Below are 12,112 nucleotides of genomic sequence, written 5' to 3' on the forward strand. Positions count from 1 at the left end.
AAGTACAAAACACTATGACAATGAGACCATTTTGGAAATGTACAGTGCAGTGTGGTATCTCCATACTGTTCAGCCCCACCATGACCTCAAAGCCTCTCTGACTCATCCTGGTAACCGGAGGCTTTAAAACATGAAATATCTTGGTCTTATCATGATCATTCAAATGACATGGCTGGAAGAACCATTCTGTGGCTTTGAAAGACAAGAAGAAGATCAGACAACAAAGGCCAAACACTGGGTTTCTATGGACTGGAATTCAGAGTGAGTGCAAACGTAGACCATGGGTGCACTGCACGCAGACGCAAAACCACTTCCAGCTCACCATCTCATTCCCGTACTAACCTTAAAAGGCAACTAAGACAAAGACCAAGTCTGAACATAGTGAATGTGGTCACATTTCCTGTGTAAACCGCAGACGTTCTTGCTGTAAGCAGGAGAAACGTGTTTCTGTTGAGGTGTGAACTGGCCACTTTTGGCCTCATTCGACTTCATGGACCTGTATGAACTTTAAATAAAGTTTTTTTCCCGTCGAAAAAGTAAAAGCTTTAAGTGTTTGTTGACATTGCGGAGCATGAGGGACCAGCCCTACAGCGTTAGAAGCATCATTCTTGCTCCTTGTCTCTGAGATGCTACTCGTCCTACAGTCACCCACTTCCTGTACATTAATCACTCTACTAAACAAGTCACGTGACCCACAGCGTTTTTGCCTCTGCGTCATGTGACCCTTCCCCCGTCCTCCCTCCCCTCAGTGCTCCTTCCAAAGTGGAAACCATGGCAACCAGCCGGCTGGAACCGGTTTGTGACACATGGCCTTCATTTTGTGAAGTGCAGTAGGGTTCAGGTGCCGGAGAAAATGGAGCTGCCGCCTCACAAACTTCTGAGTGTGAGAGAGAGAGAGAGAGAGAGAGAGAGAGAGAGAGAGAGAGAGAGAGAGAGAGAGAGAGAGAGAGAGAGAGAGATGCCACCCAAGGAGCAAACATATACACACTTCCTGTGTCAAACTACCCCTCTGCCAAAAAAAAAAAACTAAGCAGATATTAATAGATCACAACTATCAGACAGATTGACTGCGGATAAGAAAAAGACACTTAAATGGTTACAGTATAACAACCAAATCCACAACCAAGGGCCCTTCAACATCAGATAAGTTCTACCATTCCAAGTTCATTTTTCAAGTTTAAATTTTTCTGGATAATTAAATCATTGTTTTAAAAAGTCATTAAGTTAGATATGAAATTAATCAGAGATCAGAAGCTTTTAATGCCTCTGAAACAGGCCTGCAAAGTGTTGCCCGTGGGGCAAAACTGGCCCTTGAAGACGCTTGATTTGACCCACAAAGTTAGCCTAACCCCACCCCCTCTCCCAGTGAGACTAGAGATGTACACACACACATACATACATATATATACATATATTTATATATATATAATATATATATATATATATATATATATATATATATATATCATATATATATATAAAACAAAGCTTTTCAGCAACTATACTGTAACGTTATAAAACATTTTTTAAAAATTCATTTTGAAACCTTGGCAGAGAGGGTTCTCCGAACAACTTCGAAGAACAGCGGAACCCTTTCTGATGTTCCATAGAGCTATTTTCAAAAGAACCACATACAGAATTTCATCACAGAGAAATCTCATCTTACCATGCAAACAACCATTTATAAACAAAATCTGCTTCCATATAACCATTGCCTTCACTTAACTAATTGTATTTTTAATGGTGCATATATATTCTTAGTATATTGTTTTGTTTTTGGCCCTTGGCTCACTTCAAACACTGCACCTTCCCCAAAAAAATAAAAATAAAATAAAAATAATAAATTAATTAAAAAAAAGGGACAAACCTCAAAAAACACCCTCAACACTAAAATCTACTTCACAGGTTATTACATGAAATGGTTACAAAAACGCGGCTTGTGGTTTTATGGCCTAAAATATATTTTTCAAATCCAATCATGGAGAGGTATACACAGGACATTATAAACAAAATAGTCCCCAAACAATGACGGTATGTTATTGTGATAAATTACAATATGAGTACATCATGAATATAGTCATCATTGTTTGGTCTAGCACAGTGAATAATTGAATGCATCATTAAAAAAAATAATAATAATAAAAAAAATATTAGACCAATTATGGAGATATAATACATAAAATGTACAACTGTATACATGGGTGATGGTTTACGGGACGCTCAGAAAGTCACTCAGGAAGTCTTGACAGCTCATCCACTTTAACTAACTACTTTCCTCGCAGAGCGCTGGAGCACTCATAGCGCTGCTTCACTCCATCAGGCTCACAAGCCTCTCTCAGTGGCGGGCTAGGGGGTAATAGCTCAGCGCACGCACAGGTTAACCAACGCTTCATGGCAATTAAAAAGCATAAATCTGGTACAAGAATGTGCTGACAAAATGTATTGTGGCATCACCATGCCACCTTGTAAGCATTTCAGGATTTTATTAAGAAAAGAAATGTTTATGTTGGGCTGTTTTAGGTTAATTTGTACAAGAACTTAGCTTAAAGAGCCTGAATACATGCGGAGTTGTGGGTTTTCAAATGTAGAGCCAAGGGCCGCGTTTTTAGCTGTTAATGCAGAACACACTGTTTTTCTTCTAGTCAGCGCTTATGCCGTTTTCAGAAAATTAAAAATAAAGCTGCGTCATGAACCGTAACCTCGAGTTGTCTAAGTTCCTCCCAAGAACCCCGAACATTATAGCATGACCTTCACGGATAGGTCAAACAGATTAGGCATTTAAAATGTAAAAAAAAAAAATATCAAAAACACAAAAAACCTCTCTGAATATCCGAATCCCATATGTAAAAACCGAATACCTTCCCAGCGAACAAAACCCGAAGAGTCAAATACTTGGATCCAACCCTTTTTTTTTCAGTGCATCCATATTAAATTTCTTTTAGTTTCTTTTTGTCTCCAAAAGTCTAGTGGTGGTGCAACCATCCAACCATGCTGATTAAGTAAATTACCAAGAAAGATAATTTAGTTATATAAAATTCTAAATAAAATAGTTTGGCATGATTTTCTGTTTGAAAACTTTAAAGTAAAAAGTTAAAAGGACTCAGTTCACTAAAAAAAAACTGTCAGAAAGTTCTTACTTCCTCAAATGTCAGCTGGCACAACCAAAAACAAAGGACTTCTATTTTGACATGCTTTTATGAAAGAGGGGCCAGGGTATTGTGTCATAAACAGTGGTTTGACTTCAGGAAAACTACGAAAATGTGTCATTTTTATAATAATGTTATTTATTTTATAATTTATTTTAAAAAATCTAAGTATAAACTCAAGATCAAAGGTTTCTACTGGTGTCTAAGCAGATGTCTGTTTAATTTGAAATTAATCTTAAAAGTCAGGTGGCACAACCAGTAAATCAAGTGGTGCATTCAGACCAGTACAGTTTTAATGACTGAAATAGGCAATTAAAAGGTTTGCTAACACTAACTATTTTCAAGATTTAAAATGCACATAGATCTAAATGCAAATTTCAAAATGAAATTGTCATTGACCCATACATATTCATATATATGAGAAATGCATATTCAGGCAACATTTTCAGCTGTGACACAAAGACAACGAAACCAGGCTAAACGCTTGAATGGTCACCTCAACAGATAATGGCTAACACTACAACCAATTCTGCTCAGCCTCTGACATCAGAGAAGTGCTACTCTTTTTTCGTCTTGCACACAAATTGCTGTCTATCTATGCTCCGCCCACAAAAGCTTTCTTTAATAGATACAAGGTAACAAAGTTGGATAAGGTTTACAGAAGGTTTGCAAAAATCTTATTCAACCTAATAAGAAAATCAGTTTTTGTCAAAATACAGACATTTAGAGAGCATAATTAATTTCAAATGGTATTTATTTAGCAGGCATGTAAAATAAAATGTTTTTCTGCTGTGGTATCTGTCGTGTAATCAAGTGCATGGCACAGGCCATATTTCATATTTTACTTCTGCCTTGATATACTAAATACAGCAAATAAACAGTAAACGTGCCTTAAAATGTGCAGAAGTGTGTTAATTCATAACTTATTTTCACTCAGAAAATCAACAATACGTCATTTGACCAGGGTCACCCAAACTTTTACAAACAACTTTAGTCGGCATTTTTTGGAGCAGAGGAGGACAGATGTTCATAACTGCAGGCTATTTAAGGGATGAACAGGAAGACTCTAAAAAGAATAGGTACTGTCACAGAGGTATTTAGTACTTGGCATTCAAGAGGATTAGGTTAAATAAGAATTGTGGAAACAATTTTCATCAACTGTCACTCAGATACGCACATTCTGAATCCAGCAAAACAATGGAAAAACCTTGGAGCACTCGAGTGGTAACACTGGAAAACCTCAGGGCCTGTAGCTGTTGATCAAGGTGTATGGTCAACACTGAAGTTGTCACACACAGACAACCTTTTGGACGCACTTTGTGGATATTCATATGTTTGGACACACACACAGTCTTGCTTCTGGCTCATGATCTCATGCAGAAAAGTGCAGAGAAAAATCTTTATTCTTAAAAAAACACTTAACCTTTATTCTTCTTTATTCTTAACCAACCATTCTAGTCTTGGTGTCAGACAATCAATGAGACAGAGCCAGGTATCTGGCCTCCTACAAATCCTGAGCAACAAAATGTCCAAAACTTAAAACTCTATGCTCTTCAGGGCACCACTGGCCTGATTACTCAAGTCCTGCCCACAAACGCATTTTTTAATAGCAACTGCTGCGAAGTTGGACAAGCTTTACAGAACAATGGCAAATATTCCTTTCAGCCGAATGTGGCAATGTAGCACTTTTAGTTCAGAGTCATAAAGTTTCTGCTTAAAATGTTCTACTAGCGAACTGGACTGTGTTGCAGTAATTAACTGAAACTAGGCAGGCTGAAATGAATTCGCCACCATGCTAACATTAATTCATTTACACTCACTATATATTCAAATAAAATACAAATCACACCCAGTCTCTCCTGACAGTGTGACCTTTCAGAAACAAAATTATCATTTGAACTAGATTTGCATTTTCTGAAGGCAAGAAAATATGAAATGTAATAAATTGAAAAAAGAAAGTAAAGAAAGAAAGAAAGAAAAGAAAAGAAAAGAAAAGAAAAGAAAAAAACAATGACAGGATGGAAGAAATAAAAAAGCAAAGAAGGAGGAAATGAAATACGGAGATAAAGAAAAAAGAAAGACAGAAGAAAGGAAGAAAAGGAATTAAAAAGGCAGAAGAACACAAAGGAAGAAAAAAAAAGGAAAGAAGAAAAAGAGACAAAAAAGAAGAAGGAAAGGAAGAAAGGGAAAGAGGGAAAAAGAGGAGGGAAGGAAACAAGAAAGAAAAAAGGAAGGAAGAAAAAGAAAGGAAGGAATTCAGGAAGAAATAAAAACAATACACAATATAAATCTAAGGATAAATTAACTTTTAACTGAAGCATTTTTAAAACGTATTTAAATATGAAAATGAAAAACGAATAGTGCAATTCTCACTGAAATGACCTATGAAACATTATGTGTTACAGAGAGTTAGCAGTTCAAGGTGTGTTAACTGCGCTAGGAGGAAAAGAAAGAAAAAGAAAAATAGATAGCAATACAGTGCTCAGCCATGCAAGTTGTGTAATTAATAACACACAACATTTTGTTATTTCGACAAATTGAAAAAAAAAAAATGTATACTACAACTTCATTAGACTGAGGTGCTCTTAACTCACAACTGTAGCTATGATAGAACGCGTCTGTGGTCAGAGCATGTATAGGTCAATTTCTTAAAAGCACTGCAGCACCATTCCCTGCTTGTTTCTGTGGTCTCTCCACAGTCATCTCAGCCCATCAAGGTCTGTGCTCACTATGAGTATAACTCCAGTCCTGTATACCACTAGTTTCGTTTTTCTTTGTTAAGGACGGAGCTCATTAGTGAAGTCACTAAGCAGCCTCACTGCATTCAGAGGACTTTTATCATACAATCTGTCCAGATTAGAATCTTAGGTCTGCCTTTTCTGGGTGAGCGGTCATTGTTACAGTTTGAATACATTCATTAAGAGTGGAAATGACCTCGGACATGCCATAGTGACCAACAACTAAGAAAGACCCAACAAAAGATACTGCAATGGTGAACAGAGCAACAGAATCATATACTTTCATGTGGGCTATTTTTGCTATGTCCAGCTCTATAAAGCTGCGAAACCAGCCCTTTCTGAGTTCGGCCATTGGCCTTATGAATCCATGACACCTCTAGATCATAAAGTAGGGTCTGTACACAGGGTCTACACATTTCCTAATTGGTTTATGAGCCAACTACGGATGCCCTCATCAAGTGTTTTTTGCCCCCAGTCCAAATCAGAGTTCCTACCAATAACAAGTCTGATCCGATTATCCACAATAATACAGCCACGCAGTGTGTGAGTATACTGAAGTTAGTAAAGCCAAACCCATTTATTTATTTGTTTGTTTGTTTATTTAGTTAGGTTTTTTTTTCCTAATTTTCCTTCAATTTAGCAACTGTCAGTTCCAGACACTAGTTAGGTCTCTGTCATCACACAATGCTGCCAGGCTGGGAGGGTGAAGGCTAACGTGCTTCACAAGAAGTCACAAGAAGAGAAACTGGTGGGTGCTGTAATATCGTTGGACAGCTCAACACGCTTGGAGGAGAATGCTAACTGCCAATTTTGTTTCATGAAGTAACAGATGTTCATGTTGGCTAGAATGGTGCTGAGTGAGAGAGACAGAGGCCAGTTATGTGTTCTGGGACTCTGACACGAATGGCTGCGGCATCTCAATGTAACGTTCTTAACTGGTTTGCTGTTGTACTCCTTTTGAAAGTAGGATGGCTAGTTTAACTTGCTATCAAAACACTGGAATTGCTGTTAAGTTCCACAATGAACCACTTGTTAACTCTAGAAAAATTGGTGCACTGCTCCAAGTCTGTAATGTCTGTTTTTGTCACCTCTATGACCATGTTTTAAAAGTACAATGGAGTAAAATAGCCTTAACAAAGGATCAAAATTAGATTAGTAACTAAGTCCTATCCACAAAAATTTGCCTTAATCAGCCCCAATACCAGCCTTTCAGAAGTACAGTCAAGTATTGGTACTGGGGCACACAATATGTCCTTGGCTGATGTGTTATTCAACAATAAATTAGAACAACTGATTGTCATCAGTTTGATGCTATAAGTTGAACATTCTAACTGATAATTTAGTACTATTTTTACTGCACACATGCACTGATGAATGAATAAAAAAAAATAATAAAAAAAAACAGAAATAGTTAATTATTTTTTACAACCATTAATTGTCAGCTAAAATTCATGATTGTGACAGGCCTACATGGACATAAAGAAGTTCCTTTTTATTATGCCTTTTTTGGTTAACTGCATTAAAATACAAGCCTAAAGTGTCTGATCTTGCCTTCTAGCTATCAGTAACTAGCTCCCAACTGACAACAGGCACAGATCAAACAAAACAAACAAACAAACAAACAAACAAAACTCACCACTGCCCCTACAGGTGTAACTGCACAAGTCACAAGAACAACTTTTGTTGTTTTCTTAAGAACTAGGGCTAAATGATTTGGATAAAACATCTAATTGTGTTTTTTTCCCAATATTGCGACTACGATTTAAATTGCGATTATATTCTATAAATTGAGGTTGAGGCCTTTTTGACAAGACCATAATATTGACCTTTACTAGCTTGAGGCTTGACCCCTTAATGTAATGTGCCAGACTGCCAGTAAGTTGTGGTTGTGATGTAGACCAATCAGAGGGAACTGAACATCCATGTTTTGTGACCTTATCTACAGGCAGTTCTCAAATTCTATGTTATTTGGTTAAATTGTCCCTCTTAAGACTTAAGACAGCATTTTTGATAAAGTAGGCTATAACTGTTTTGAAAATTGCACTCCCTTAAATTGCGATTTCAATGTAAAACCGATTACAGCCCTATTAAGAACCATGACGTGTTTCAATAAATGTACTTTCTGCTTTCTTTTATTTACACGTATTTGCCTTATCCCACTGACGAAAACGCAACTAACTCATATTGGTTGATGGAACATAAGCATATTTGGAAAACAGCGACTTGCATTCCTAATTAAAAGATCTCCGAAACCTCACTGCAGCATTAATTTCGAGCTCCTATTTAACTGACCTTTTGGTGGTGCTCATGTCCACAGGCTCCTCTTTGGCCTGCACCTCCACTTTAATGGTGGCCTTCACCTCACCGGCATTCAGAATATTGGAGCCCCGGGCGGAGGCCTCAGGCCTAGGCCGCAGAACCGGACGGTCACGGCTCTCTCCGCCAGCTTCCAGTTTCACCTTCTTCACGTCCAGGTCCACGGGCAGTGAGTCCCGCTCCAGCGCCCGCTTCTGACTCCGCGTCTGACGCACCGCCTCGTCAGACATGGCCACACCTGGACAGAGGGGGGGGAGGGAGGGAAAAAAAGGAGAGAGAGAGACAAAAAGAGAGATGGAAAATCAATACTAAGTCTATTAGACTCAACCCAATTAGAAAACCATACAAACACAATGACATCACTGTAACCCATGACCCAGTGGGCTGCGTGCAGAAGCAAAAAGGGGGCATAATACAGAGTAATGGGCTACCTCGATAAAGCTCAGACATCCACAGCGCAAAGTGCACAAGAAGGCCAAAGCTATTGGCTCCTAGAAGAGGAAATGTGGCGTCATCACCTCTTCAGTGCATGTGAGAGATGAGGAGAAAGCGACAGACAAAAGCCTCCATGAGCCCCTCATGTTTCTGGTAAATATTTGCTGTCTTTACATATCTCCAAGACATAAAGAGATGTGAAAATTAAAACGCTGTACATCTGTTCCTGTAAGACAGGTAGATCGGTTGATAAGATGGATAGCTGGGGAGGTGGACAAATGAGCCTCGTTTGCCCTTTTCACAAGTCGACCGCATAACAAGCAGCCTTTACCGAAAAACTACACCATATCAGTGGAGTGACCGTGGATGAAGATAGATAGACAGACAGGAAAAGACCAATAAAGCTTACTAGATGCAGGCTAATGTCCATGGAAACACACACACATCAAACACAATCAGATCACCAAAGTTTATCCTTTAAAATCTTTTACAATACTGGATGTCTGGTAGCGTACGTCACAATTGTGTCACAGCAACAAATACATCCTGGTGCATCTACTCTATCGAGAATCAAATTCTATCACATCAGTTTGAACTGGATAGATTGAGGTGGATCAATGGAATCAATCAGAAACCACTGATTTGATTGAAGAGCAATTTGCAACCACAAAGCAGCAATAAGGTTTAGCAGAAATCTTTTAAAGTGACTTACATTTGTTAAGTGCATGCTAGCCACAGTTAAATCTACTGAGAATCATATTCTGCCACATCAGTTTGAGATGGATCAGTGTGATCAATCCAAATATGGCATTTTGACTGCTGAGCAGTTTGCAACCACATTGGCTGCCAAACCAACAGCACGCAGTTCATCAAATGTTAAAAGCTAACTGGTCTGCAGCACAACTGGTTCATCAGATGTTAAATGTTAACTGGTCTGTGGAACAAAGTCAAATCAGAGACATTATAAAGGAGGAGACAGTTCGCTGGTTGGGTGGGGGGGAAATGAATGGGAAAGCTCCTAAGACTCAACATGGTGTTTGTTTACAGGGAAAGTTCCGCCCTTAGTAAAATGAGTCAAATGGCTCGCTGGTTCAGTCGAAAGCAGGAATAGCTTCCCTTGTTTTGGAAATATGTGCATGTGCAGTAGTGAGAACAAACTGAAAAACAGCATTTTGGTGCATTATTTGAGCCAAACGGTGCAAGCTATTTATGTAGTTAAGTTGTTTTTCTCAGATTTTACCAAATATGTTTTTGAAATGTTAATTTGGTTTCCAGTTTCTGATTTATAGGCCTTTCCACATTCTAAGAGTTAGAAGCCTGGTCTTATACGACTGGAAATAACTCCCTGGGAACCTACATGGCCGTAAAGTGGAAAGACTTTCCTAAAAGGAAAATCAGGTTAGAATTGGTCAGAAAAATCGCAATTCGATATTCTGCCGAAATTATTCAGCCCTTCCCTCAACCAGTCCACGTTTTTCGCTCTACTCCAGCTCCCCACATACCTCAGCCAGGTAATCCGTGGCTGGAGAACGCTGACAACCAGCTGCAGATGGGTGGAGAGCTTTAACTTAAAGACAAACAGAATGAAGATCTTCCTTGCTATAGACTGGGCACTGCTAGAGGCAATGACAACAAAAAACATGAGGGCACTCAAGAGTCCATGAGAAGGTCTCAGATGAGGATCAATGACTACATGTAAGAGTCAGTGATACAAAAGGATCCATTTGAAAGATCTTAACCCAATACTGCTATAGTGCTGTGCTGGCTGGGCCACAGTGATTATGCCCCTCTGACCCTACAGAGCAGCACTTCTGCCACGAACAGGCAGATCTACAAAGCTACAAATAGTTAAGGTCAAAATACAGTAGCATTGCAACTAAAGACAGACTAATGAATTCTAGAGACTATCATCTGTTATTAAACCATTATGCCTTTGCAGTGTTTCTTCTCAACATGGCTCATCAAAGCACCACTGGAAAAAAAAGTTCTGTCTGTACAACAAGTGATTTCCTTTATGGCAAATAGAAGCCATATTGCCCCCATTGGTTCCTGTAGCACACTGCAATGTGTCCGAATGACTGCATGTATCAAATGAACACAGAGCTTTTGACTCTATGATTTCTTCGATATTGCAGGGACAAAAGACAGCAGCATTCTTTTGTTGTGAGATAAAATCTGTGGTCTTAGAATGCTAAATATAAGACGCTCACCAGTGGCCAAATTAGTGCCTTCGAAAATTTCTGTCACTGTCAGCAACTTCAGACTTGCACCTCAGAATGCAAACACTGCTGCAACACACATCTATAATGCCTTCAACAGCAAAAACAGCAAGAGATGACGCACAACTCACACCAGCTGCAAGTGCCATTGACGGATCAAACAGAACACTTTTTCTTGCATCCCAGGCCTGTCAAGACCCTTTATTGTAGTATCAGGCAGCAGAAGTGAACATAACCTATATTGTTCAGCCATGTCCACTTGCTATATTTATTTCAGTTTATGCACTAAAAACAGTAGACTGCTATAGACAGAATAGACAGTTATATGTAAAATGTGTTTGGGTTTCTGTGACATTACAAAACCAGACCATTTTGCAGCTTAATTTTAATATATGGACTGCATGGACTGGGGAGTGAACAACATTTTAAAACATCAACAAGGTTTGCATATTACATGATAGACAGACAGACAGACAGACCAGAATAGAAAGGAGACAGTTGCAGTCTTGAAATGGTATCCAAATCATTATTCCCTACATTTGAAAAATCAGGAGAAGTACAGATCACCATCATAAGGAACATCAGATGTGATTCAAGTAGTCACAGTCTGCTGCATTTGGGACAGTGCATTATGGGTATTAAGTGTCTGCTAGAGTACATTGTTTACTATCTGTAGAGAGTGCTCTGGATATTCCCCACTGTATTTTCAGACTCTATGGCAGTATGATTTTACTTCTACTACTACTAGGTAGGTCTCTACTGATCATACGATGTTATCAAGTTTGAGGGTGAAGGCTAGCACAAACTTCCTCCGAGACACATGAGGCTGCACCACATCTTTTCAAACTAACGTCATTAAACAGCTCAACACGCTTGGAGGAGAACACTAATTGGCTTTTCTTCTACATTAGCTAACAGACACCTGTTGACCAGCACTACACAGTGATGCGGGAGGAGAAGACCATCCTACCCACCCAGTGAGAGAGAGGCCAGTTATGCTTTCTTGGACTCGCAGTCACGAATGGCTGTCACATCAATGGGGATGAAACTTTTCTGAATCATGAGGTGAACGCTTAGACAGTTTTGCCACTTGAGAGCACCCATAGTAAGCTATTCTGTGCATGTGGTACACCTGTGCTTTCTCGGTCACATCTTTAACGCTTACTTGGCAACAAGTCCACATTCAGGTATCTGTATTCCGAAAAAGCAAACCACAACATGCTTACTTTTGAATCCAGCAATTTCACTGAATAGTTCA

At 39.0% G+C, this 12,112-nt stretch overlaps 1 protein-coding gene across 2 annotated transcripts in view; it reads right to left on the reverse strand.

Moving 5' to 3' along the window:
• The window catches only part of LOC118796735 (transcriptional repressor p66-alpha-like), a 50,660-nt gene that overhangs the window by 13,469 nt on the left and 25,079 nt on the right, over positions 1-12,112 (reverse strand). For both annotated transcript variants that reach the window (XM_036555814.1, XM_036555813.1), the window contains exon 2: positions 8,177-8,438. In XM_036555814.1, the coding sequence (XP_036411707.1) occupies positions 8,177-8,430 (254 nt within the window). In that variant the 5' untranslated portion in view covers positions 8,431-8,438. The remainder of the gene's footprint in view (positions 1-8,176; positions 8,439-12,112) is intronic.

Source organism: Colossoma macropomum, unplaced genomic scaffold, assembly GCF_904425465.1.
Source record: "Colossoma macropomum unplaced genomic scaffold, Colossoma_macropomum, whole genome shotgun sequence".
Taxonomy (NCBI): domain Eukaryota; kingdom Metazoa; phylum Chordata; class Actinopteri; order Characiformes; family Serrasalmidae; genus Colossoma; species Colossoma macropomum.